Raw genomic sequence first — 27,910 nt, 5'->3', positions numbered from 1 at the left:
CTTGTCAACCAGACCACGGCACCAAGTGCCACATCCAGTCATTTCTTCGGTGACTCCACCACCTCCCTGGGCAGCCCATTCCAATGTTTAATCACCCTTTCTGCGAAGAAATTCCCCCTAATGCCCAGCCTAAACCTAAACCTCCCCGGCGCAGCTTGAGGCTCTGTCCTCTTGCCTGTGAGAGGGGACCCAGCCCAGCGTCACCCAACAGCCCCTAATTTCAACCCCTAACTCCAGCGCCCCATCCCAGCCCCTTGACTCCCCTCTCTGATCCCCAGACCCCCGCAACCAGCACCACTAAACAGCGCCCAGCCTCAATCCCCCCACTCCCAGCCCCTCCCTGGCCCCTCCCAAGGGTGCAGTTCCCCTCCGGCCCGGCAGACGGCGCTGCCCGGCGGGGCGGGGCGGGGCGGGGTGGGCGGTGCCGCCCTGGGGCAGCAGTGCGGCGCTTCCGCTTCCGGGTAGCGGCAGTCGGTCCGTCCGTCCCTCGGTCGGTCCCGGGTGTCCGTCTCTCGGTCTGTCCCGGGGCCGGTGCTCTGCGGCGCTATGAACCGGCCGAAGGCGGCGGCCGTGCGGCGGCCCAGCGCCGTGCCCAAGCCCTCCGGTGAGTCCCGCGGGGCCGGGCGGGGGAGCTGCTCTCTCTGTCTCTGTCACTGTCACTGTCACTGTCCCTCACTGTCCCCGTGTCTCCCCTCGCAGCGCACCCGCCGCCCGGAGACTTCATCGCGCTGGGCTCCAAGGGGCAGAGCGGCGAGGGCAAGGCGGCCGTGGCGCTGCTGAAGCCGGCGCCGCCCGGGCTGCCCTCGGAGCGCAAGCGGGACGCGGCCGCCGCCCTGGCGGGCCCGGCGGGGCTGCCCGGGCTCACCAAGCGCCCCAAGCTCTCCTCCACGCCGCCCCTCAGCGCCCTGGGCCGCCTGGCGGAGGCGGCCGTGGCGGAGAAAAGAGCCATCTCGCCCTCCATCAAGGAGCCGTCTGTCATCCCCATCGAAGGTGAGGCCTCGCTGTGGTCCTGCCCTCGCAGGAAGCCAGGGAGAAACTTCTGTTTTTCTTTCCCTGGAACCTTTCTTGAAGCCCATATGCTGTATTTCCTCTGCTGGATATAGGGCTGAAATCAGTTTTCTCCTCTGTTTGCATTGGGTTATGGTCATTCTGTCTGAGAGCTGTTTAATAGCAGCATCTGAAATAATCTCTGAGGAGTGGTATTTTATGGTATTTTATTCACATATTTCTTTAGCAGACTCTGGGTCTGAACATTGCCTTCTGAATTGTCATTTCTGGTGTTTGATACATTTGCAGAGAAGTCTGCTAGCATGAAAAGATAATCAAGGGGCATTGTCAGGTGTGAAACAGAACTTTTAGTGGCAGTTGAGTAGGAAAGAGCTGTGGCAGGGGCTGTAGGTGAGCTGGTCCATGCTTTGCTGTCCTGCAGCATCTTGAGGCAGGTTGTTTCACATGAGAGTAATGCTGATACCTGTGTGTTGGTGCTTGCAGTTGTCCCCACGGTGCTGTTGGATGAGATTGAGGCAGCAGAAGCAGAAGGCAACGATGACCGTATTGAGGGGGTGCTGTGTGGAGCTGTGAAGCAGCTGAAGATGAACAGAGCCAAACCTGACACCACGCTGTACCTGAGCCTCATGTACCTGGCAAAAATCAAACCAAACATATTTGCCACCGAAGGGGTTATTGAGGTGAGGACTTGTGAACTTACTGATGCATCCCTGCTGCCCGCTTGTGAGTAGAGTTGCTCTCTCAGGTCAAAGCACAGCTTTGTAAATACTAGACCTCTGATATCTTTGTAAATGCCAGAGCTCTGTTGCAAGCTGCTGCAATTTGTATTTCTCTTTCTACAGCTTCTCTGTATGCTTTCTTGCCAGATGACTTGTTTATTTTATTTTTTGTGGATGACATTCCAGGCGCTGTGCAGCCTACTCCGAAGAGATGCCTCCATCAACTTCAAAGCCAAAGGGAATAGCCTCGTGTCAGTCTTGGCCTGCAATCTTCTCATGGCAGCTTATGAAGAGGATGAGAACTGGCCAGAGATCTTTGTCAAGGTTGTTGAACCAAGGAGGCTTCTGTGTGGTGGGCAGTCTGGGTGAAATCAGGGAGATGTGGGTGTGTTGGGGTAGGAGAACAGCAGTGGATTTATTCCTGCTACAGGGAAGGGGGTAGCCATTGTCCTCAAGTCCAGTATGGGAATGCAGCTGGAGGAGGCAGAAATTGGAGACTGGCCCCATGCTTTTGAAGAAAAATCTCCAGGGGTTGCTGGAATGGAATGCTGTGGCTTCCTTTGCCTTTTGTTGCCTTATCTCTGCTCTTTTCTGAGATGCCTTTGACAGTCCGTATTGATTGTTTTACTGTATTATAAGTGTTGCAGAGACTCCTTACTTTCTGTTTGGACTGTAGAGATTAAAACAGTCCATTAATTTAAAAGGGCTGAACTGACCAGCTTCTATATTTTGGTGGTAGAGGTTGTTGTAAAGTCTTTGCTAAAGCTGATCAGCTTTCTTGCTTGAGAAGGGTTGGTGCCCAGTAGAGCTTGAGATGTGATGTTTTGGTTTTTTGCTTTTATGTGACTTACCTGCAGTCATCTGGTCTGTTTTTCATCAATGGCTAGTTTCCTACTTTGCATTTGTATATTGGAAATCCATAAAACCTCACAAATATTCCCTCAATCAGTTAAAAAAGAAGCATGAACATGGATTGTGTTCCCTTCTGCAGGTGTACATTGAGGACTCCCTTGGGGAGCGCATCTGGGTGGACAGCCCTCACTGCAAGACATTTGTGGATAACATCCAAACAGCTTTTAACACAAAGATGCCTCCTAAGACCATGCTCCTGCATGGAGAAGTTGGACGTAGCGGAGGGGACCTTAGTGCTGGTAAGAAGATGTTTGGGAACCAGGAACAAAGGTTTAGGGAGAGGATGGAGCCTGCTGCACTTAGTGACTTGTGAGAATAGTTTTTTATTGGATGGAGTCATGTAGACCAGACTTTGAGTTCCAACCACTGCATTTCCTCTCTTTAAGGCTCTTTCACGTCCAGGGGATGTTCGAGGGTAGTGAAAAGTGGGCCTGTATGTGTGATACAGTGTGAGGAAGTGACTGACTGTGGCCTCCTTCAGTGTGATTGATCTCTGGAAAGGGGAGTTATCTCATGAAGTGTGCTGTGTCCTGGTCTCTCTCAGGGAGTAGCCCACATCCTTCCATGACAGAGGAGGAAGACAGCCAGAGTGAGCTGCTGATTGCAGAGGAGAAGATGAGCCCAGAGCAGGCGGGCCAGCTCATGCCCAGGTACAGTGCCTCTTCCTCTCCTGACACAGCCGTGTGGCAGATGTGTCTGCACTCACCCACCCTGCAGAGCTGTGGCAGGGAGCTCCCTCTCTGCACTACCTGTCCTGTGGCATCTGCTGGGTGATGCTGAGCATCAGATAAAACTGGTTCCAGGAGAAAGGAGTAGATTTTATTTGTTCATAATGTATACCACAAACAAGAAACAATGCTGATCTTTGCACTGGCTTGTGTGGAAATGAATAAAGTGCAGTTTGTGTGGTCCAGGTATGAAGACCTTGCAGAGAGTGTGGAGGAATATGTCCTCGACATGCTACGGGACCAGCTCAACCGGCGCCAGCCCATGGACAACGTCTCCAGGAACCTCCTTCGGCTGCTGACAGCAACCTGTGGCTACAAAGAGGTGCGTCAGATGGCTGTGCAGAGGCTGGAGATGTGGCTGCAGAACCCAAAGGTAAGGATAGGAGCTGTTGAAGCACAACTCTGGTGTGGAATCCAGGCAGGAGGGCTGCATACTGTACCCCACTTAAGTTGCTGATCTGTAATGGCGAGTGACTGGAGCCTTTCTGCTCTTCCTCTGCAGTTGACCAAGCCAGCTCAGGACTTGCTGATGTCAGTCTGTATGAACTGCAACACCCACAGCTCAGAGGACATGGAAGTTATCTCCAACCTGATCAAGATTCGTCTCAAGCCAAAAGTCCTTCTCAACCACTACATGCTGTGTGTCAGGTGAGTGACTGGGTCTGTGATCAGAAGAGAAAGCACTGTGGAAGATGTGTCTGGCCTTGACTGGTTTTAAATACCAACTTGGACTAAGGGGTGTCCTGTGTTCATTTATATGAATTTCATTGTCCTGGAAGTCTTTCAATAGTCCTTTGATATTGTTGGATATATGCGCTGTTCCATCCTTTTCACTTTTGTGTGCTAATTAGTTCAAAGAAAAGTAAGAACAGTGTGTCCAGCTGCAATGCAATGTCAGTTCAGGTATCTCTGGTCTTCCCTTGCAGAGAACTGCTGAATGCACACAGGGATAACCTGGGCACCACCATTAAGTTTGTGATTTTCAATGAACTATCAAATGCAAGAAATCCCAACAACATGCAGATCCTGTATACTGTGCTTCAGCACAGCTCAGAGCAAGCTCCAAAGGTAGGTGCAGTGTCCTGTGTGACCCCAGTGTTCTGGTGACCCCAGAACCCCACTTGACAGATTTGGTTGAGTTGAGGCTCAGATGAATCTTTTCACAGGCAGCTGTCTGATCTGTACCATACAATAGTCTGATCTGTACCATACTATTATAGTATTATTACTTTTGGTAGAAATAAACATATATGGGCATTTTCTAACTCCCACATTCTGGGTGACCAATCTTGTGGTAATACAGTTTCATGAGAGAAACTTATTACAGTTTGGAGGACAGGATACCACCAGCGTGGTTTCCTTGTGTCTTCATTTTGTAGATGCAGATTCATTACAGTGCACTGAAGGTTTTCTCTTTCTGTGTGGCCCCAGTACCTGGCAATGGTGTTCCAGGACCTCTTGACCACCAAGGACGATTACTTGCGGGCCTCAAGGGCTCTGCTGCGAGAGATCATCAAACAGACAAAGCACGAGATCAACTTCCAGGCCTTCTGTCTGGGTCTTATGCAGGAACGCAAGGAGGCCCTGTATGCAGAAATGGAATTCAAGGTACCACTTTTTGACTCTCGTGCTTCTGCGTGTGCCAGTGATGTACTGGGCTGTTCTTGTATCTGCTTTTCTGACCGTTCTTTCTTTTGCTCTTTGGTATCTGAGTGAGTCACTATTTGTGTGTCTCATAGCAGCACTCCTGTATTTCATTTCCAAACATCCATGATCATCATTTTTTATGAGAAAACACTTCCAGAAGGCAGCTTTGGGTATTGCTGATTCAACTCACTTTTCTTTTTCTATTTTAAGGAGCGTTTTGTCATCCACATAACTGATCTGCTAGCTGTCTCCATGATGCTTGGTATCACAGCCCAGGTGAAGGAGGCTGGAATTGCTTGGGATAAAGGAGAGAAAAAGAGTAAGCAGAAGAACCTAGATTCCCTCTGAAGATGGGCAGCTTGGCAGATATCTGCCTCTGATGTTGGGGGAACGTTGCAGCTGGGGCTGGGAAGGGGTGTAAGCCTCCATTCTGAATAGAGGCATGGGGGAGCCTGCTATCATCCTGAGATGGACAGAGATAGGAGATGTGGCATTTGTGTGTCTGGGTGTTTCTTGTATCTATGGAAGCAGTGGTTGAGAGGCTGGGGAAGGGGAGCTCTGTATGGGGGAACCTTAAGCCTGAAGGGGCAGCCATAAGGATTACCAAGTACCTGTGGATTGAGAACACAGGCCTTTGGGATGGCCCAGATACCTTCTCCTCACAAAGCTAATTTACCTGTGCTACCTGTTGGGGTTTTTGCTGCAGCACGTGTGCTGTCAGAACTGGGGTGCTCAAGGCTCTCTGATGTACTACTCCCCTTCTCTGGTTCCCCTTCTCTGTGGAAGGTATCCCTGCCTATGTTGTGGGGCTTAAGGTTCCCTCCAACCCAAACCATTCTGTGATGCCTCAGAGCCCTGGTACCTGTCTGCTCTTGAAACTGCCACCCTCCTGCTTGGCTCCTGATGAGGCTCTTGGTACATGTGTGTGTACTTTGTGACCTGACTATTTTTCAGACCTGGAAGTGCTGCGCTCTTTCCAAAACCAGATTGCTGCTATCCAACGTGATGCTGTCTGGTGGCTTCATACAGTTGTTCCATCTATCAGCAAGCTGGCTCCAAAGGACTATGTGCACTGGTGAGAGTCAGCCTGGTCATCTCTGTCCCTTCCCCAACAGAGTGATATATTAAGAAAAATCAGGCATATGACAGGGCTTGGTTAGATTTCTCTGCCCTTATCAGAGAAGTAGCAGAAACAGCTTTAGCAGGGTTCAGGCTGAGACTGTCTCCCTCTCTGAAATTCCTTCAGATGCATCCTCTTACCAGAAATACATGATAATGGAAAATCTTTCCAATTTGTATTATTTGTGTCCACTCAATAGGGGATTTCTAATTACCTGACCAAACACAATCCCTGTGGACCCCTTCTTGGTTTTTTTGTCTGACATTCTTTTTTAGGCTGTAGGGTTGAGGGCTCCACAGATAGTTCTGTCTTCCCTGCTTGCCTCTTGGAGGACAGGTGGTGTCCTGGAGTCTTGGTACAAGACATTACTGAGGCAGGTTAAGCCAGAATTAGTAGTAAGCAGGATATGTTACTGAAGGTATAAAAGCCCAGGGCCCATACTGTATAGTCCTCTCTGTTCTGATTCATGTTGTTACCTTTGCTAGACTCGCTTATCTGAGGAGGCTCCTTCATGTGTGGGGTGGGAACATTAGCAGGAGTCTGGGGAGACTGAACTGTTGTATGTATTCTTGAGCCTCACTTAGGTGGTGTTTACTGTCCTCTTCATCTCTACAGCCTGCACAAGGTGCTCTTCACAGAACAGCCAGAAACCTACTACAAGTGGGACAACTGGCCCCCTGAGAGTGACCGCAAGTGAGTGCCCCTCCCATAACGGGTGCAGGTGGGGAGCTGCTGTAGCTGGAGGCAGAGGAATGGGTGTTTTCTGGTGATCCTTATATAGCTCTGTGTTGGAAAGGCTTGGAACTGTGCTTAGATTTTCTTCATCTGTCACATTGCTGTGAAATTGAGGGATGTTGTTCCACTCTCCATCTGTTCTTCTTCCTCCTTCATTCCTGTTCCCTGTGCCAAGCTGTTCTGTATCTTGATGCTATAGTTGCAAGGAGGACAGCCCTGCACTGTGTGGGTTCCTGGGGTAACATTAGGGAGCTCAGACTCAAGCAAGCTGAAGTGTGGAGGTACAAGGCAGTGCAACTGATATTCCAATAATAATTTGTTTCACATAGTTGCATTTGGAGCTGGAGACCAGGGAAGATATTGTAAACTAAGCTGTGATGTATCTTGTGCTCAGAAGGGTTCTAGGGTTTGTGAAGGGTTCAGGAGCCCTCACACTGCTGTCCAGAGAAGTGTGACTGATGTCTCGTGTCTCCTGCAGCTTCTTCCTTCGCCTGTGCTCCGAGGTGCCCATCCTGGAGGACACACTGATGCGGATCCTGGTGATCGGTTTGTCTCGGGACCTGCCCCTGGGCCCCGCGGATGCCATGGAGCTCGCTGACCACTTGGTGAAGCGGGCTGCAGCTGTGCAGGCAGATGGTGAGGCTGCACAAAGCTCCAGCCAGCAAGTGGTTGCTTCTCTCTCTGTCCTCTTATTGCCACCCAGGGCTGAGACAGCTCCTACCGCCTACAAGAGCCTTTGCGTCACTTAAAGCATATTTTAGTCATGATGGCCAAGCATTTGGCTCAAAGCCAGACATGTACTGCTGTTGCTTTCTCACTAGAGAAGCTTCTTATTTGCTCTTACTGTTTCTCACTGTTACTAATTTTGTATCGTGGAGTGTTTGGGAAATTATTGGTTGTGTTGAGGATGAAGGGCTGTGAACAGCCACCCAGAGTTTTGAGTCAGCGTTTTTAAATTCAATTTAATCCTTTATACATACTTTAAAATGAAATTTTAAGGCTATGCAAAAATGGAATGGTTGGAAATCAAACTAATTAACCAATATATTGTGTGCTCTTCCCATGTCCATAATTCAAACACTTACAGAATAGCAGTTACAAAAGCAGTCTTTACTCTTGTGCTTTTATGAATCCATTTAACATTTGTCTAAATTCCTGCATCACTGGGGAATATGTCCATTCAGCTGAGCTGTGCATGTTTGTGGTAGAGTTGAGGGGAAATGCTGGAAGACTCAGAGTTAAGTTAAAGGGAGTCTCAAAACTTGCAACGAAGTTGAAATGCATTTTTAGTTCCTCTGAGCCCCAGAAGTTCTGAGCAGATTCACTCCTCAGCTGAAGGAGTGTATCGGAGTTCTGAAAAAGTTACAAGTATATTGGATACATTTGGGGAAAAAACTACCCTAAAGAATTTAAACCGAATTGCAACTGAAAAGCTTGATATCCTTATATATTGACTTGGAGCTTTTTTTAAGTGTTGTTGCTCTCTAAATGTTGTTGTTTTTTTGTTTCTGTAATATCATGAGCAAGCCCACAATAATATAGTTGCTTGAAGTAAAATTTTTCTTATACTGTGATGCTTTTCTTGAAGGACTTTCAGGTAAGTAGACAGGTCAATAACTTGTTCAGTCTTTTCTTCTCCTCCAGATGTCGAGGTCCTGAGGGTAGAAAGAATCCAGCTGATCGATGCAGTCTTAAATCTGTGCACTTATCACCATCCAGAGAATATCCAGCTACCCCCAGGGTAAGACATCACACAGATAATCTTGCTGTGATCTGGCTCATTTTCACCTTGACTAACACTCCCTGCTCATAGATTTTAAGACGCTTTTCTCTACTACAATTTGTAATAACGAAATGACAAGGAGACTTTTTCCAGGGTCATGTTCAGGTGGGAATTTCTCTGGAGCAATCAAGACCTGAGTTATGGAATGAACTTTGCTCTGCAAGCACTCTGACCTTTCTGCTCTAGAAATCTTCAGCTGAACCTTGCTGTCCCTCTTGAGGGGGTCTTTTTTTGTGTTTGTTTGTTGGAAAAACCACTGAGCTGACAGAATCTAAACAGTGCATGATTAAGGAGAAAAGCAGACTTGAGATGGGCTTAAGGAACCAGATTTGACCACTTCTGTCTGTTGATGGCTTTTGCAGGTACCAGCCTCCAAATCTAGCTATTTCTACTCTCTACTGGAAAGCCTGGCCTCTCCTGCTTGTAGTGGCTGCATTCAATCCTGAAAACATTGGTGAGTGTAGACATTTCTCAGGATACTGGTTCTGCTGCAAAACTTGGCCCAGGTGCTTTCTGCTGGAGTCCAGTTGCTTGTGTGCAAGGCCTGTGCTGGGTTGGTGAGATAACTGCAGTTAAATAACTGTGTATTACCTGTGGGTGCAAAAATACACAGAGGTGGGATTTGGACTAGCATGTGGCTGGAATTACCTTGTTTGTGTTCTAAATGTTATGAGCTGTTCTCAATTGAGTTTGTGTCTCCCCACCTTGGAATGCATTAGAATATATATAAAGACCCTGATTTTTTTCCTGTATTCCTGATTGTCCCTCTCTTTTCTGCTGCAGGTCTGGCTGCATGGGAAGAGTACCCTTCTCTAAAGATGCTCATGGAAATGGTCATGACCAAGTTAGTATGGTTAAATCCCTACATAAATCAAATAGACCACTGAAAACATATTTCTGATTTATGTTTGTGCCATGTGGCTCCTTCCTTTCCAGTGGGACTGGTGTAAAATAAGCTGTCTTAATAAGCTTAAAATAAGCAGCAGCACTGCAGTTGGAGTGGGAAAAGTACCTTCTCTCAACAGAAATATTATAAGTAAGGGAATAAAACTGAGAAAAAAGGGAGGTTGACTGTGATGTGCTTAGCGGAAAAGGTCTCAGTCTCCTGGCTCCATTGGGAAAGTGCCTTGTTTTTTCTATGTTGTCTGTCAGAGCCAACCTCCTGGGTTCTTTCTGACTGTGGTTCGTGACTTTTGCATAGAACAAGATAACTATTTCCTTTTTTTCACTTATTTTCTCAGTAATTATTCCTATCCTCAATGTACCTTGACGGATGAGGAGACGCGCACAGAGATGATTAATCGTGAACTTCAAATCTCTCAGAGAGAAAAACAGGAGATTCTTGCATTTGAGGGCCATCTGGCTGCTGCATCCACAAAACAAACAATTACAGAGAGCAGCAGCCTCTTGCTGTCCCAGCTGACAAGTCTGGACCCTCAGTAAGTAACTTCTTGCATTCTGATGCCATCACAAAATTCTAGTTAGCACTAGTCAGGAAACCTTACTGCTCTACAGGGTAGTTGATGTGGGCAAGAAGAACCCTGAGGTTTGGTAGCCCATGGGATCATAAAATCACAGAATGGTTTGTGTTGGAAAGGACCTTAAAGACTGTCAAGTTCCAACTCCCCTGCCATGGACAGGGACACCTTCCACTAGACCAGGTTTCTTGGGGCCCTGTCCAACCTGGCCTTGCACATGTCAATATGTGTCACACTTGGTTCTTGTCCTTCTCTTGCTACCTGCATGTGTCCCTTGTGCAGTACTGAACTGACTGATCCTCATCATACCAGAGTGAAAGTCTGTCAGCCTGTGGATAACTTCTTGTTTCTCTGGCAGGGGCCCCCCTCGCAGACCTCCACCACATGTCCTGGAGCAAGTGAAAAGCCTGAACCAGTCACTTCGCTTGGGCCACCTTCTCTGTCGCAGTCGTCATCCTGACTTTCTCCTCAACATCATTCAAAGACAGGTGGGCTGTGTTGGGATCTGATCCCCTGCCTCTGAAACTTGAGTGAGGGGCAAAAGAGATGCAGGGGAAGGTGGTATATTGCTCAGGAATTAAATGATCAGTGTGATGCATCCATGTTCTGATATTGTTACTCTTCTTCTCCCTAGGCCTCCTCGCAGTCAATGCCATGGCTGGCAGATCTGGTTCAGTCCAGCGAGGGCTCCTTGGATGTCCTACCCGTGCAGTGCCTTTGTGAGTTCCTGCTTCACGATGCTGCTGATGAATCAACCTCAGGTGAAGAAGAAGAGGAGGGTGAGAGTAAGGACCAGCGTGCCAAGAAACGCCAGGTGAGTAGTCTCTTGGGAATCCCTTCTGTTACCTACTTTCTGTGCGTCCCAGATCTGATTTCACTGAACAGGCCAACTTCTTTCTCCGCAGAGACAACAGAAACAGAGGCAGTTGCTTGGACGCTTGCAAGACTTGCTGTTGGGTCCCAAAGCAGATGAACAGACAACCTGCGAGGTGCTTGACTACTTCCTGCGACGCCTGAGTTCCTCCCAAGTGGCCTCACGGGTCCTGGCCATGAAGGTGAGCAGAATGAAAATCTTGGCTGGGGTGTGTCAGAAGCCAAGGGCAGAGCCCTGGATTATCCTGAGTTCAGAGCCAGCAAAGTGAAGTTGTTTCATGTCATCCTCCTTCACTGGAGATTGACTTGTCTCAATCTCCAAACCCCATCAAATGCACTTCTCCTCCCTGCTGCTCACAAGTTTTTTCAACAGCCAAGTTTTACTTTTTCTCAAGATAGAGCTGGATTTTGCTCTGTTTCCTGTGAAGTTTAGGTGTAGACTCAGCAGACTGTGTGCTACAGGGAGTAATTGGCAGAGGCTGTTGTCTGTGGGGAGTGTAAATGAGTGAGTGTCTGATGCTCTAGAGCATAGTCAAGACAAAGAGAATTACAGGGACCTCAGAAAGGTTGTGCTTAGAGAAGACTGAAACTTCAAGCAGGGTATCTGTCAAGAGAACATATTATATGAGAGATGCAACCTGTTGTGTGCTACATCTGGATCGTTCCATGGAGTTTGAAGCTTGTTTCTGTTATATTCACTAGTATGAAACTAGCAGTCCAGCAGTGGCTTCAAATGCAACAGCTGTGTCTGTGTGACTTCTGCAGGGCCTGTCCTTGGTGCTGTCAGAAGGAGGAATGCGTGATGGAGAGGAGAAAGATCACCCCATGGAAGAAGACTCTGGTGACTCTGAGCTGCTGCAGGGATATCAGTGGCTGCTGAGGGACCTCCCGAGGCTGCCACTGTTTGACAGTGTGAGAGCAACGACAGCTCTGGCTTTGCAGCAGGTGGGTGTTGGCAGCTGAAGGCATGAGTATCCAGCTTATTCTTTTTCTACTAGTGCTAAAACAAATCTGAACAAACCATCTGGGTGTGACATCAATGTCTTTATATACTTGCAGAAGAATTTTTCTTATGCTGGTGCTTGTTTTCATTAAATCTGGATTTCTGATGAAAGGAAATCTTATTCTAGGCCATCCACATGGAGACAGATCCCCAGACCATCAGTGCTTACCTGGTGTACCTCTCCCAGCATGCCCCAGTGGAGGAGCAGGGACAGCACAACGACCTTGCTCTGGTGAGAGGAGGGATTGCGTGGGGGACACGTGGCATGTCCCAGGACAGTGGTAGGCATGGGACTTGCTGTACCAGCAGGATGGGTTTTTTGGGAGCATGTGACTGATAACTGCATGTTTGTGTCTCTGCGTATGTGTTGAAAGGCAACCTGTGTCTTTAGGTCATATCATGAAATGATAGCAGAGCAATAACCTCCAATCCAGCAGCCCATGAGGTGGAATGGGGAATGCAAGGGTGGACAGTGGTTTGAAGGAAATCCCACTACCTGGCAATGTTTCATAAGCAAGGAGGTGCTAAACCTGCAGTCACATGTATCTGGGGAGAGAATGGGAAGTCAGGAATGTTAGTGGTGGGACATGCACTCGCCTATGACCAAAGCTAGATTTCTGGGTTTGTTTTTTTTAATTTTTTTAAAAAGCTTTTGGTAGTTGTTTGGGTTTTTTTAACAATGATTTCTCTTTCATTGTTCTATCTCTGGGTGCTTTTTTTCATTGCTTTTAAGGCTCACATACTGGTCCTGCCTCCATAGATCTGTTTAGACACATAGAGAAGGTTAAACTATAAGAGTCAGTAGATTTTTTTCTTCAGAGAAATGCAGATTTTTACTATGTAAATGCTTACTTTGTAATGGGATGCATCAGAATGCTGCTGTGCTCAGCTGGGGACACTGTAAGGTGCCTGCAAAGCACTGGCCTTTTCTCTGTTGTGTCAGTTCTACTCTTGACTCCACATGTTGATCTCCAGAGTGATGTTAACTGGGCTGGTGGTGGAAACCAGAGAATGTGATGCAACGAAACAGGAGTAAAGACCTCGTGGGTCGTTTTCCCTTGCAGGATGTGGCCCGACTGATAGTGGAGCGCTCCACCATCATGTCCCACCTCTTCTCCAAGCTCTCCTACAGTGCTGAATCAGATGCAGTGCTCGTGGCTCTTCTCTCCATCTTTTCTCGCTACATCAAGCGCATGCGGCAGAGCAAGGAGGGCGAGGAGGTGTACAGCTGGGTGAGTGCCCCCTGCCCCTCTTGAGCAAGTAACAGAAACTGGACATGTTAACAAAGGAGAAGCCCTTTGTGGGTTACTGACTATGTATAAACCAGTTTTGGTTCAAGAGTTCCCTGATCTGAAAATAATTGGATGCCAAGATAATTATCAGAGCCAAGTGTATGTGTTTATAAAAAACTTTTTTAACTTTTCCTCAAGAATCTTTTATGGCCACTGTTGAACATATTGGGAACTTTGATCTGACTAAATTTGTCCATCCTTATGTTCTCCTTTCATCTGTAGCTCAAAGATTTCATTCTTCTTTCTCTCCCCACCTTTGCTTGGACTGTCTTTTTCTTCCTTTTGCAGTCAGAGTCCCAGGATCAGGTGTTCCTTCGTTGGACTAGTGGGGAAACAGCCACTATGCACATCCTTGTGGTTCATGCCATGGTTATTCTCCTGACACTGGGGCCGCCTCAAGGTTAGTGAAGTATGCTCAGATTTTTTCAGGGGCTTATGGGCAATACAGAGAGCCTTTTCTTTATCTTCCATCTCCTAACAGGTCAGACTGATGTTAATCCTTCTACTCAGAAGCTTGTACCTTGCGGTACTTGTTTGCAACTGTAAGACTTATCAGAATATTGCTGCAGAGAGTGAAGGGATTTGCAGGCTGATTTTTTTTTTTTGCCCTCTGCAGACAGCAGGAAATATTAAAACAATGGTGTGTTCTGGTGTATTGATTTGCTAGAGAAGGGCAGGGCGGTCTAGGTGTTTGTGAACATGGGAAATAATTTTGTATCCACTCTTAAGCAGGGGATGGTGATTTTTATACCTTACTGGACATATGGTTCCCGGAGAAAAAGCCCCTTCCTACTGCTTTCCTGGTTGACACCTCGGAGGAGGCTCTGCTGCTCCCTGACTGGCTGAAGCTGCGCATGATCCGCTCTGAGGTCCCGCGGCTCGTGGATGCAGGTGAGCCTGTGGCCTGTTTGTTGGTGTTTCAGACCCTCCTGAAAGGAAAGGGAGAGTGCTCAAGTGTGCCCAGCCCATCCTACTTGGATGCCTTTCAGTGGGGCCATCAGTCACCAAAGTAGGGGAGTGAGTCTATATGGATATTGTGCTTTCTGTGTATTCTGTCTGTAAAGGGGCAACTCTGAATTGGAGCCCCATCTCTTTTACAACAATTCAGATGGAACTAAGCTATGCAGTCACCAGACAGGAGGCACAGCGCTGCTTCCATAGGGCATGCAGTGCGTGCAGTGTGGAAATCCATAGACCTGTAGTTGCTTTGGTCCTTGCACTGCTTGTCTGTGCTCTCTTCTTGGTATTCAGAGCTTTTGTCCCATTTTACTAATTAAATGACAGCTGTCTATAGCCAGTGATTGAATTATTCAGTAATTCCTGCCTGCAGCTATCAACAGATAGGGTGGAAGTTATTTTTTAATACAAATGATTGTGTTACTGAGATTCTAATAAAATTAAACAAAGGATCAAATTAGCCAGTGAGTGAATTAACTGGAAGATGCAATAAGGTGGCAATGATTTGCAGAGGGAAGAAAACATAGTAGGCAGCTGTCTGACTTCTAGCTTTAGGCTCTCTGCAGCCCTGTCATTAATGTGTCACTGCTGGTCCAGCCAGAAGCACAAAGATCAGGTAATAAAGATGACCCTCCATGGCAATTTGGAGGTCTGAGTGTATGGTGTATTTCAGCCCTGCAGGACCTGGAGCCACAGCAGCTGCTTCTCTTTGTTCAGTCCTTTGGAATCCCAGTTTCCAGCATGAGCAAACTTCTGCAGTACCTGGATCAGGCAGTGTCTCATGACCCACAGACGCTGGAGCAGAACATCATGGACAAGAGTAAGAGCTTCAGATGAGGCTGACTAGGCTTTTTACTTGAACAGTTTTTATGACTATCTCCTGTGACTACCTTGGAAAAATCCAAGCTAGTTCAGCAAACTGTGCACAGGCTGCTTTGGCAGCTTGTTGTCACTGTAGACACCTCCCTAGTGCTTGTCTGAATTGCCCTTGGCTGTATTTTCTCAAATAGAGAAAGATTTTGCAGATTGAAGTGTGCAGAGTCTAAAAAGTACTTTGGAAGGTACTTTGTAAAAGAAACAAAGTTTTCAAGGCATCATGTGTACAAAGTCCACAGGAAGAGCAGATTCTCTTATCTGTGGGAGCTGTACAAACAGCCAATTCCGTCCTTCTTTACTAAAGAGAGTGAGATGATGATGTATTCTTATATTTTTTTTTCAGACTACATGGCTCATCTTGTGGAGGTTCAACATGAGAGAGGGGCAACAGGAGGCCAGACTTTCCATTCCCTGCTCACTGCCTCCTTACCAGCCCGCCGAGGTACTGCCTAAATTTCTAAGTCATCTTCGAAACTTCCCTCCTTTTTTACTGTTGAGAGGGATGGGGGGAGCTGTCTTCAAAAATAGTTGAGCTGCAATATACCAGCAAGCTACAGTTAGACACCAGGCCTTGCTAGAGTGTTTTGCTCCCGGCAAAAGGAGAAATTCCAATATTTTTGGAGTTTACTACAATGAGTTTTTCTGAGTGATGTGGAAAAATAAATAGGTCTTGCTTGGACTCAAGAGTCTAGCTGCTGAATTCCTCAGTAATTGGAGACTGTAAAGCTGAAGGTGATCCAGTGTTGGGGCTCCAGGTGCTAGCTACCATAACAGCATTTTCCTTTCTTTCCTTTTATTTCTTTTGCAGACAGTGCTGAGACTGCAAGGTCAAAATCTAGTCCTGAGAACTCTCAAAGTCAGAGCCGGATCCGGGCCTTGAGCCAGGTCCGTGTTCTGGGCCCAGAAGATGATCTGGCAGGCATCTTTCTGCAGGTACTGTTATAACCTCCAGCTGATTAGCTGCTTCCCTGCAGCAGCTTTACAAAACCCATTTCTCTTTTACTTGCATCTTCTGACCCCTTCCTCCTGCAGTGTTTGCAGGCCATAAGTATGAAAGCCCTGATGCAATGAGGCTGTGCCATTACAGCCTGGTGGAATTGATAGTGGCAGGACTTTTTTGTCGTAGTTGGAACATGATGTGGCTTTTGATAGTGCCTGGTACTGTCAGTGCCTACTAGCATGTTACTGTCTCTGCACCTTGTTTGTTCTGTGTATAGTGCCTTTCCTCTCAGCAGTGGAAGGAGGATTTGTGAAATGCTCACAGGGCCTTGGCAGCAAAGCTGTGTGCAAACAGCATTTGTACTCTGGCATGTCTGCTTACAGAGCCTCCCTCTCTCCATTGACTCCAGAAGGAGCCTACAGGGAATTAATTGGCCAAGTTGGTTGTCTGTGTTTGGGTAGTATGGTTCCCCTGCAGTGTCAGTGTTGATAGTCATGTCGGGGCTGCAGAGATGCTGCTTATGTTCATGTACCAGGCATTAAAATACTGAGAAAGCTGTATCAGACAGTTCCCATTAACCCACAGTCACTATAATTGTACAAGGTAAATCAGTCCTCTGCCTCAGGATGTTTATGGTACAGCAAGTCCTTTCATTTGCTGTCATAAGTTTACTCCCTTCTGTATCCCACCAGCTTTTCCCACTAAACCCGGACCCACGGTGGCAGAATTCAAACCTGCGCCCGCTGGCCCTGGCGTTGCAGCAGGCCCTGGGGCAGGAGCTGGCTCGGATCCGCCAGGGGAACACGCAGGTTCCCGGGATCACGGCACGGCTGCTGCAGGCGGTGGCTGCGCTGCTGAACTCCCCCCACAGCGGTGCCCTGGTCATGGCCATGCACCGCCACCACTTCATCTCCTGCCCGCTGATGCGACAGCTCTACCAGTACCAGGTCAGTGATCTTGGGAGTGTTTAACAGAGAGGGGTGAGGAAGAAACAGAAAACCTGCAGTGCATCTGCTCTGCTGTGTGCAGACCCTCTCTCTATCTGTGTCGCGCTGAGCATGACATACAAGGGCTCAGGTTGCCCGGCCATAGGCATCTGGATGCAGGCTGGCGGGTGTAGGTGTGCTCCGTGTATTCTTGGCAGAGTGTGCCACTGTCTGCATCTTTCCTGACATCTTTGTTGTATTGTTGATATGTGTACAAGCAAGTCTCTTTTACTGCACTCCCCAGCGCTGCATGCCACAGGACACTGCCTTCTCCTCGCTCTTCTTCAAAGTGCTCATGCAGATGCTGCAGTGGTTGGAGAACCCCGCAGTGGAAGAGGGTCCCCTGCGTGCTCAGCTGAAGGCCTTTGCTGTGCAGTACTCCTCAAGGCACAGGATCAATGACGGTACTGGCATTGGGCAGCTTATGGAACTCAGAGGGGATAAAGTGGGCCGAGAAGAGGACAGAAACAAAACTGCACCCAGAGCAGGAGGTGTGGTGGGCAGCCTTTTAGAGAGGTGTCCTAAGGAATAGCCAAAGTAGTACACTGTGCTATAGAAACTCCACGAGGATGAGAAAAGTGACTTGGCACTGGGGTTTTGCAGTAGACACCTGGTAGCATCACACCATGTACAGCAGATCTCTCAGGAAAATCCTCCAGTTTCTCAGGCCAGGAGTTCTGTGTGAGCTGTAGTCCTGGTAGTTGAGCATGAAGGAATGTCTCTGGAACAGGTCACATCATGACTGGTAGAGTTGTTTATCATCTGCCATCTGTTGGGAGGAAGAGTCTGTAATCCAGATGTTAGACATGGCAATGGGTTTGTGATTACAGAGCTTTCTCTTAGCCACATGTCTCTGTAACGTGCAGAAGAGCTGTCAAGGATTTTGGTGGGAGTAAATGGCAGCAGAATCCAGCGTTTGAGCAGTTGTGTCCTGGAGCCACGTGGGGCATCTGTAGAAGAGGTCTGATGTGGGGACTGGCTTGTTCCTGTGATGCCAATGCTGTGATTTCTTTGCAGTTCGAGGTGGCTTCTTGCACCTGACAGAAGCTCTGACTTTCCATCATGACGCTGACGTGATCAGCTCCACGGTACGTGCCATCATTGCCACCCTGAAATCAGGAGAGAAGTGCAATGTGGAGCCAGAGCTCATCAGCAAAGGTATGGATGTCCTTCTGCTCTCCTTCCCCCTTGCAGCAGCTGGTTGAACTTCCAGCCCAGCAAGGGAGTGCCTACTTTGCAGGCTGTGGGAATATGCCTTCTCCCTGAATCAGAAAATGTGAACTGATGTAAGCTTGGTCCTGTGTTGTATTACCTCCTTCCCCCCTGCACTGCATGTGGGTTTATAAACTGTGATCTGGGGCTGGTCTCTCAGCATACTGTTGGATTCCACTAACAAAAAGGGAAATGGAAGCCTCCTATCCCAGCTAAAAAAGGCTTCCCCCTTCCTCACTGAGCCATGCTATCAGCAGTAATACTCATAAGGTTCTGTACCTCTCACCACATCCTGAAGCTGATGAGTGAATCTTTCTCCCTCTGCTAGTCCTTCAAGGTCTGATTGAAACTCACTCTCCATACCTGGAGGAACTCCTGACTGTCCTCTTCTCAGCTACTGTTGAGACCACTGCCAGGTGTCCTGCCATGAAACCAATTGCTGTGGTGAGCTCCTTGTTGCTCCAGGACAAAGAAGAAACACCGGTGAAGAAGGAAGTGGACAGTTGCAGGTGAGCCCAGGGAATGATGGGAATTCACTGTTATGTCTGGATGCCTGATACCACCAGTGACACTGGCTTTGTTTCCTCCACAGTGCGGAATCAGCTTGGCCAGGGCCTGCCTCTGGCCTTCTCAATGACTGGCTGGAGATGTTAGACCCAGAGGTGATCAGCAGCTGCCCTGATCTCCAGCAGAAGCTACTGTTCTCCTGGAACAAAGTAAGAGTTGTTTGGTAGAGGGACTGCTGTGCTTGAAACCACCCTTCAGGGGTACTGACTTGTACCTGGAAATGGGGCAAGGGGTAGTTTTATGTTTTGCCACATGTTACTGTATGAGTTCCAAAGCAGTACAGGCTGACTAGGAGAGGAGCTCTGGTGCATTTTTCTCAGTGCAAGGTTAATATTTCATCTTATCCTTCTATCTCCTCAGCTGTGTTCTTTTCAGTACTTAAGTGTATTACAGACATCCATAACAGCCCAACCAGCTGTGTTTTCGTTGGTATTTTTGCAGACAGATCAATAGCTTGCCCAAAAGTGCTGTGCCAAAGCTAAGACAGAAACCGAATTTCATGGCTGATGCCATGTTCTCTTAGAATGTACTTCAGTTCAAATCCTAAACCCTGAAAATAAAGTTTGCTGTGCTGTCTGCGTCCCTGGATCATCATCCTTATGCAGTACACGCAGTAACTCCTTCACCCCCCTCGTTGCAAGGATCTGTTTCATTACACCTCTTGCTCATTTGGTCCTTTCAGGCAGGGTCCCAGGTGCCCTCCTTCCGCCCCTACCTCTTGGCTCTGCTGACCCACCAGTCCAGCTGGACCACGCTGCACCAGTGCATCAGGCTTCTGCTTGGCAGAAACAGGGAGCAAAGGTGGGTCTTGTTTTTCAGGCCTAGCAAAGGGCTTTGAGTTGGGCCACTCGTTATGTCTGAGGGAGAACAAGAGCTGCCACGTTCCACGGTGAGTCTGCAAGGAGATGTAACTCAGCCAAAAACAGGCTTTGTGAGAAAGATGCTGATTTCAATCCTGCTGCTTTCTGTACCTTGATATAAATATTACCTGCTGTTTGATGGAAGCAGCACATAAAGATTTGGCTGTGTTCTAAACAGGAAGTGCTAACAGTGAATAATCCATCTTGCATTGCCCTTGTTGATAATCTTTATGAACACAGGGTTTGCAAGTTGGCTTGGACAGTGAACTGAGGGCTGTCTCTGGACCCTGGCAGGCTCTGTTGGATCTTTTGGTTGTACTAAACTCCATTGTCAGTCGTTCTCTAGCCCTTTCCTGATGTCAGACTCCGAGTTCTGATCTCTGGAGCTGCCCTAGCTCTCAGCTTATATACACAGCTCTCAAATAATGAAGAGCCACTGTAGTAGTATTGTGCTTAAACTTTTTACACTTATGGACCAGGAAATGCTGACACCTAATAACAGCAATATTTCTAAAGCTGGTAGTATTTCAGTTTGCTTTTTATTTTACTGTTGACTTCTTGCTCAAAATTACACGAATTTCTGCAATCCAAGATAACAGCTGTGATAGAATGTTCTAGACACTGGGACAGTAAGGTCACTGATCTGATTGTACCAACTGTCTGTGTTGATGACCAACTCCTGACCTTGTGGTGCAAGGCTCCATGTAGCCCCCCCACTTGCTGAATGCCATTTGTTCTGCTCCCTACCCTGTGCTGTGCTTATTGCAACAAATATTTAGTCATAATCTGGGAACAGAACCAAACCCCTTCTCGGGACTTAATGGATCCTATTTTTACATTTGCAGATGTTTCTTTCTTCACAGCACTCATCATGTTTAGTGATGCTTCCATGTGTTTGTGTGCTGCCTCAGGGCTGCCTTGACTCTAATTGCAAATCTGTCTTCTTTTGTCTTCTGGCAGGTTTGACCCAACTGCATCCTTGGATTTCTTGTGGGCCTGTATTCACATTCCTCGGATCTGGCAGGGAAGGGACCAGAGAACTCCTCAGGTACTGGTTCAGTTCTTCCAAGATTCCTCTCTAGATGGAGTGAGAGGCAATGTTTTCACAGTGCCTGATCTTTCCATGGCCAAGAGGTAGCTGGATTGATTCAGGTGCAGCGTGCCAAGTTTGCTGCCTGTACCTCAGCTGGTTACTTAGCTGCTCTGCTATGTTACATATTACAGTGGCAGTTTTGGAGTCCAAAAAGCTGATAGGAACACACAAAGTTTGCCCACTTGGCATTTCCCCTGCAGCAATTGCCACAATATTTGTTAAAGGCACAAGGCTAGAGTGGTGAGCAAGCTAAAACCCAGCGTGGGATAATTCCCGTTTTAGGAAGAAAAGGAGGTTGTGTCTCTTCTCCACAGAATTGCTTTGTTATGGTGACTGAACTATGATTTTTGACCCATCACACATGGTGGGATAGAAGTAAATGAATTCAGAAAGTGGAGGAGGGGTAAAGAGATTTCATTTGGGACTGTGATGCTTTCAGAGCTCGAGATATGGGGGCAATTTTTAAGTCTAGTTAAGTCTAGAGGTGTTCCATTCTAGCTGGGTGTGTCTAGAAGGAACTAAGGGTCTTGGGATTTGGTGTGGAATCATTTGGAGTGTTCTCTTGCGTTACAGAAGCGCCGTGAGGAATTTGTGCTCCACCTGAAGGCATCAGAATTGATCAGCATGGTGGAGCTGATCCTGGCTGAAGCAGAGACCAGGTACCAGAACGCTGACGAGGCCTCCTGCACACTCATCCAGTCTCGGCTGCCTTTGTTGCTCAGTTGTTCTCATGGGGACCTTGAGAACATCAAAAAAGTGACAGAGTATCTGACCAGCTGCATCCAGCAGTGGGGAAGCAGGTGAGGCTGCAAATGGGGAGCACTGGCTGCTGTAATTGTAGTTCTGGAGCACAGGCAGTCAGGTAATGGTGAGACTTGCCAGCATGTCTTCATTAAGAACATCATGTTCCAGAGCCCGTACTAAAAGTGCATGCTGTCCTCCCAGAGATTTGGGGGAATAATAGGTCATTTTAAGGAGTCCTTGGACCAGGAAGGTGACTTCAAAAGTGAAGTTATGGGCCCTTCTGCTTTTAGGACTTCAGGATGAAGTGCTTGCTGTGCTTTTTTTTTTTTTCTTTCCTTCTTTAAGGCAATGCTTATTTTTAATTGCTAGTTCCTAACGTGGGATGTCTTGTCTACTCATCCCTTGAGTCACTGTCCATAATACTTCCTGCTTCTGGCTGTTATGATTGCTCTCAAAGATGAATGGAGACCAGATTGTTTCCTAACAGCTATTTTAGTGCTGTGGAAAGAACAGGAAGATGATGTTTTTGTGGCAGTGAAAGGAACTGACCTAATTCCAACCTCGCTTATGGTCATACTGAGTAATCTCAGTTGCTATTGCATTGACCTGCCTCCCAGTACAGACTATGCCAGGAATCTACAGGGATTTCAGGTGTGAAGAGAACATGTTGGCTAGTCTGAATAGTTGTGGTTTGGACTCTCTTCCAGTTGGGATGGGGATGACCATGAGTACCACGTGCAAGGACTCTTCACTGGAGATATAAGCAGAGCTTTCTTGTCCTGTGCTGCTTTGTAACTGCAGTTTTCTAATTCCAAATGGCCTAATTTGGGTAATGATGGATCCTCATAGACTGTGGATGGATCCCTGTAGAAAGTGAATCATCTGAGTAGTTCAAAAGAAGCAAAGACTTAAAAACACTTGTTGAGATTAGTGGTGGCTGCCCTTTTTACAGGGTCTGTTTGCCATGTGCAGGAAGGCTGTTACTAATCTGATGGGTCTGGGATGTTTGCTGGTTGAACTAATGTAGTAACCAGTGGCTGACCTCTCCCTTTTTCCTTTAGCTCTGTGGGAAAATGTTGCCAGGACCTTCTGCTGCAGATATACCTGCAGCTGCCTGAGCTCCTTGTGCCTATGCCTGAGATGCTTCTTACCAGTGAAGGAGCCAGAGACAGCAGCACTTGCAAGGTAAAGTTAGAGGCATAGGAAAGCCCCTTTCCAATTGTGTATGCAGAGCAGATGCTACCTTGATGCCCAGTTTAGAAGGTGAGGATGGGCAAAAGCTTCCTGGATGACTTTGGTTTCTTTACCTTGCTCTTCTGTTACCCCTTCCCTGCCTGCACTCTGAGGAGCAGAAGTTTTGGTGTGGTTTATTTTGCAGTGTCCTTCTATAAAATAGTATAAGCTCCACAAGCTTCTGTGTGCCAAAGGCTTCTGTAAAACGCAAGTGTGCAGATGTCTGATCCTGCTTTGATGTCTGTGGGGACTGTGGGCTTCAGATCCTGTGCCAGCTGGAACGTTGCATTTTCTCGCAGATTCTACCTGAAAATAATTTCTGTTAACCCCCCTCTGTAGCTGGAAAGGGATTGGGAAACACTGCTGAAGAGCCACGGGCTGGATTGTAATTTAAACTTCTTACTCATTATTTTTCTTCTAGCTTGATGCCCTTGTTCACAGATTCATTAACCTCCTCGCAGACACCAGTGACTCCAAGTCATCTGAAAGCCGCGTGTGGGATGCCAATATGGCCTGCAGGAAGCTGGCTGTAGCTCATCCCATCCTCCTCCTTAGGTACCTCTCTCCCCTTTCTCCCTCTGTGTGGCTGGGGTTCATTGCAAAGCATCCACCCTTGTCCTGGAAGGGGAACAAACTTGCAGCAATCATGATGATGGTGAGGGAATTCACCTTCACATACAGAGGTCAAGAGAAAGGGCAGCAAAGTCTTATCTCTTACAATGAGACAGCACCTCTTTTTGGTTCCATGTCTGTCAGGAAATAATATTCTTGGAATTGGAGACTAGAGAACAGAATATGGGTGGGAAATGGGGCTTGCTGAGTCTATAGATACAGAGATCAAGTCCAGAACCCTGAGTGAGGATAAGGGATGCTTCCTTCCAGCACCTGAGGTGTAGCAACATGTAACTGTTTCTAGGAAGCAGCTAGATCTGGATTTTCTTCTTTGGCGTTTCAGGCACTTGCCAATGATTGCAGCGCTGCTGCACGGCCGTGTTCACCTCAATTTCCAGGAGTTCAGGCAGCAGAACCACTTGACCTTCTTCATCCACGTCCTGGGGATCCTGGAGTTGCTCCAGCCGCAGGTCTTCCAGAACGAGCACCAGGCGGCACTCTGGGACTGTCTCCTGTCCTTCATCCGTCTGCTGCTGGTAAGAAAATCCCTGATTCCCTCTGTATGCCATCATCCAGCCACTAGATGGGGAAGCTTGTGTAACACAGGGCCAGCCCAGCTCTCCCATTTGAAGGGAAAACCTTCACATGCCTAAGAACAAAAAAGTGTATTAAGTACCTTGGAGAGCTTGAAGAGGAGGCAGGAGATCAAGAAACTGCTCCCTGGTACCCAGAGGTGCAGAGTGGGGCAGTGCATTGCTGCATTTTATTCCATTAACTCTCATCTTGTTGATCCTTTCCCAGAACTACAGAAAATCCTCACGGCACCTGGCTGCCTTCATCAGCAAGTTTGTCCAGTTTATCCACAAGTACATCACATGCAATGCCCAGGCAGCTGTCTGCTTCTTGCAGAAGCACTCTGATCCACTCCAGTAAGTTTCCTTATGCTGGTTGACCCATGCACAGTCAGACTGCCAGGAGCTAACCAGACAGGAGACAGCAGGAGGATGTGACAAAATAGCTGTTAATATGGCACTTTTTCACCCTTAGCTCCCTTAATTCTCTTTTGAGATGAGCAGCATATCCCTTTTTTATAGATGAAAACTGAACACGAGGAAGTCAGATAGTGATTCTAACTTATGTAATGGCTGAAATGTCCTGTTGAGGTGTTATAATGCCCTGCAACCTTTTCCAGAGGGGCAGCTGGAGGGTCTTTCCCTGGAGTGAGGGCTGCAGGGTCCCACTTGCAGATATGTGGGGAAAATGCATTTGAGTTCCAGTTATGATGAAAGGAAAAACCTTTTTTCTGCTTCTGAAAAATTGTTTGGTTTAGTGTACATATCTGTGCTGTTACTTGTCCTCATGTCATTACTATTGAAAGCCAAACATGCCACCTCTCTCCCTCAGTGACCTGTCATCAGACAACAGTGACCTAGCAATGCTAAAGTCCCTCCTGGCTGGGCTGAGTCTGCCTAGTAAGAGTGGCACCTTGGACAGGGGCTCTGATGAAGAGAAAGATGGTGAGTCTGTGTGGGGGAAGAGTTATTCCAGCTGGTGAACCTGCAGTATGTTTTGGAGCTAAGTCCTTACAATGGGCTGTGTGCTGTGCTCATTCTTCTTGTGTGCTCTCTCTCTCCCCCCCAGATGAAGCAGCAGCTGGCTCTCTCCCTCTTGTCAGTGTGTCTCTCTTCACTCCTCTCACACCAACTGAAATGGCCCCATATATGAAGAGGCTCTCCAGGGGCCAAACAGTGGAGGGTAAGTGAGGACCTGCAGAGCTGTGCAAAGGCACAGGGCAAATGAAGACATTTTCCAACCCTGTTGGAAAATCTGTCAGCTACAGGCTAGTTTCCTGTTTCAGTCTTGTGTTTGGAAGTCTCCAGCAGTTAGGATGTTGTTCCACTTTTGGATTAACTTGTCCATTACCTTCTGTGATTCTGTGACAGAGGCTTCCTATGATGCTGTTAGCACTTAGCTCTGCAGTACTTCAACTGCCTCTACTTTGGGGCTCTTCAAGGATCTTTTAAGTGTTTTGGGAGATGGTATGAGTAATTCAAGGAGTGCTGCAGTTCATGTCAAGCCAGGTCTGGAGTGCTGAAAGAAATGCCATGTTTTTAATGATAAAAAAATACCAAACTGATGAGAAGCAGGATTTTGTTAGGAATCCCCTTCATGGAAGAAAATCATGTTAACCTGGCATATGGGAACAATAATGTTCTCCAAAAGTTTTCTGAAATTACAAGTGTCCAGTGTTCAAACCTAGTTGTGTTCAAAACCAAGTTGTGGTATTGGGGTGACAGTTTTCCTTCCAAGGAAGAATATGAGGGAAGAGTCCTGCCTGGACAGGTTTTAAAAAGACACTCTGTGAAGATCTTTCAGTTGCAGAAGAGAGTGTTCTGGAATGCAAACCTCACACCCCACTCCACTCTTTCCCCTGCCCATGGTATGAAGTGCTGGTCACATCTGCCTGGGCAGGTTGGGATGTGCTGATCTGGCACATCTCTGTTCTCTTTTTTTGAAGAACTGCCTTAATTACACTAACTCTGTGTGCAGGTGGGAAAACTTGACTGCTTGGGAGATTGGATTTGTAGGGAAAAAGGAAAAGATCCTTTGCTGGATCAGTGAATTTCAGTCACCCTTTCAACCTGTGTCTTCCCCCAGACATCCTGGAAGTGCTGACAGACATCGATGAAATGTCCAGACGGAGGCCAGAAATTCTCTCCTTTTTTGCTGTGAGTGTTGGTGTCTCAAACTACCTCTGGAAGGAAGAGATTTTTTTTCACCAGGGTCTGTGTTGCACAGCCAGCTTAAGCACTGCCCTTCCTCTGCTTTTTGGGTGGTTGTTGCAGAATCTTAGGAAAAATGTATCTTCAGTTAGGCCTTCTGAGAGCAGGCAGTATTTCCCTCCATTGCACATTGGGTCTGTCATTATCCATTTTATGTCAGAGGAAGAATTAATGTTCTGTTTTCTTCCCAGTATTGGGGCAAGTAGAGAACAGAACAGCTCTGTTGGAAAAACTGGAACCTGGGGAACACTCAGCTGTCCCACGTGGAGTAAGATTACAGAAGGGTACTTCAAAGTGCTCAAAACCGGGATAATCCTTCTTACAGAGAGGGATTTCCAGGGTCAGCCAGTACCTGCTGGATTTGTGTTGGGCTGGATTGGTGTGGAGGGGTAGTATTGCCAGTCTGAGAAGTTTGTGCTCCTTGGATGGCCTTGTGATCCAGATCTGTCCACTTTTCAGACAAACCTCCAGAAGCTGATGAGTTCATCAGAGGATTCCTGCCGAAACCTGGCCTTTAGCCTGGCTCTGCGCTCCATTCAGAACAACCCCAGGTGAGGACCCCTGGAACTTAGGCTGTCCTGACTGGTGATCTGGGCTGTACTGACACTATCATGTTTTACTCCCAGCATTGCTGCAGATTTCCTTCCCACCTACATGTACTGCCTTGGCAGCCGAGACTTCGAGGTGGTGCAGACAGCGCTGAGGAACCTGCCTGAATACACCCTCCTTTGCCAAGGTAAGTTGAGATCTGCTGCCTTTGGGGCGTGGTTGGCCTCACAAGGGTCAAAGCTGGGGTCCTGTGCTGGGGACAGCATCCCTGGGAAGTTGCCAAGGGTCAGTGTTGCCTAGACCAGGCCATCAAACAGACACCTATACCAATAGTAGCTTTGGTCTGAGCATCACAGGGACACAGAGCCAAGGGAGGCTTCCTCGGAGCAGATTTGCTCCCTTACAAATTTTCTCTGAGTTGTGATCCCTCACGTGATCACATACCCACAGACCTGTTAGAGGGTGGATTGTGCCATGTTCTCGTGGAAGGAGAGAATTTCTTGTGCAGCTGCAAACGTTCACCCCAGGGTCTGCTGGCGGGTTGCTCTTGCTTCGCAGTCTCATGGTGTCCATCCCTTCCACAGAGCACGCAGCAGTGTTGCTGCACAGGGCCTTCCTGGTGGGCATGTACGGCCAGATCGACACCAGCTCTCAGATTTCAGAGGCCTTGAAGATTCTGCACATGGAGGCCACGATATGAAGATGTGGTTCTGAGAGTTCCACTTCCAGAGGAGTTAATTTAATGGACCCATCAGCTGCATTAAAGCCCTGTAAGAAGACAATGTGTTGGAACCCGTGTGCTGGAGGATCAAAGAGAAGATGTGGCCAGCCAGACTGTGCTGGAAAAGGAGAGTGTGGTGACTGAAGATCAGAAAAGGGCAAGAATCAACCTGCCTGGCTAAGATGCCATTATTGTGGGAGAAAAATATCCTGAACATTGTGCCAAACAGGGACCACTTCCTTCATGGGGCCTTGGAGCAGTGGGTGTCAGTTTGTTTTTTGGGTTTTCTTGACTCTCCAAGAAGGCAGAGCTCCTGGGAGAGCAGAAGAGAGTGATGGCCCTTGCATTTGAAGTGTCTGCACCCTCTGTGTTAGAGGGAGCATGCAGATCTGTGCAAGGGGAGAGACCACTTTGGTTTCTGGGAGTGGGTGTTCGGGGACTTTTTTATTTTATAATTAAAATTCTCTTTGTTTCCATTA

General features: G+C 47.6%; 1 protein-coding gene across 2 annotated transcripts; it reads left to right on the top strand.

Annotated features, from left to right (window-relative positions):
* Positions 1–500: 500 nt before the first annotated feature.
* INTS1 (integrator complex subunit 1) lies at positions 501–27,910 on the top strand. 2 transcript variants are annotated; one of them, XM_032704248.1, is made up of 47 exons: positions 501–604; positions 700–990; positions 1,492–1,688; positions 1,914–2,051; positions 2,719–2,878; positions 3,184–3,289; positions 3,554–3,740; positions 3,870–4,015; positions 4,294–4,435; positions 4,799–4,975; positions 5,225–5,333; positions 5,969–6,089; positions 6,750–6,827; positions 7,348–7,505; positions 8,514–8,610; positions 9,015–9,106; positions 9,436–9,496; positions 9,894–10,091; positions 10,489–10,618; positions 10,765–10,944; positions 11,036–11,185; positions 11,769–11,948; positions 12,134–12,238; positions 13,071–13,238; positions 13,587–13,698; positions 14,031–14,189; positions 14,929–15,075; positions 15,475–15,573; positions 15,940–16,064; positions 16,764–17,018; positions 17,302–17,461; positions 18,075–18,215; positions 18,598–18,778; positions 18,862–18,985; positions 19,519–19,637; positions 20,657–20,744; positions 21,363–21,589; positions 22,595–22,718; positions 23,188–23,321; positions 23,722–23,914; positions 24,180–24,307; positions 24,783–24,895; positions 25,020–25,133; positions 26,037–26,107; positions 26,621–26,712; positions 26,788–26,897; positions 27,295–27,910. In XM_032704248.1, exons 1-47 carry the CDS (start codon positions 547–549, stop codon positions 27,408–27,410), a joined length of 6,561 nt encoding a protein of 2,186 aa, XP_032560139.1. In that variant the 5' UTR covers positions 501–546; the 3' UTR covers positions 27,411–27,910. The 2 variants fall into 2 exon arrangements, with proteins under 2 accessions (XP_032560139.1, XP_032560138.1); XM_032704247.1 differs by having other exon boundaries at positions 14,028–14,189.

Source organism: Chiroxiphia lanceolata, chromosome 16 (genome assembly GCF_009829145.1).
Source record: "Chiroxiphia lanceolata isolate bChiLan1 chromosome 16, bChiLan1.pri, whole genome shotgun sequence".
NCBI lineage: Eukaryota > Metazoa > Chordata > Aves > Passeriformes > Pipridae > Chiroxiphia > Chiroxiphia lanceolata.
The sequence above is the reverse complement of the archived record's forward strand: the minus strand, read 5'-3'. Positions and strand labels throughout refer to the sequence as shown.

Excerpts from the sequence above, each read along its gene's own strand:
- INTS1 (XM_032704247.1), top strand. The coding sequence starts at position 547 with ATGAACCGGCCGAAGGCGGCGGCCGTGCGGCGGCCCAGCGCCGTGCCC. Across the intron at positions 6,090-6,749 it reads CCAAAGGACTATGTGCACTG|CCTGCACAAGGTGCTCTTCA; the intron begins GTGAGAGTCAGC and ends TCATCTCTACAG. Across the intron at positions 18,216-18,597 it reads GCCAGAGCTCATCAGCAAAG|TCCTTCAAGGTCTGATTGAA; the intron begins GTATGGATGTCC and ends TCCCTCTGCTAG.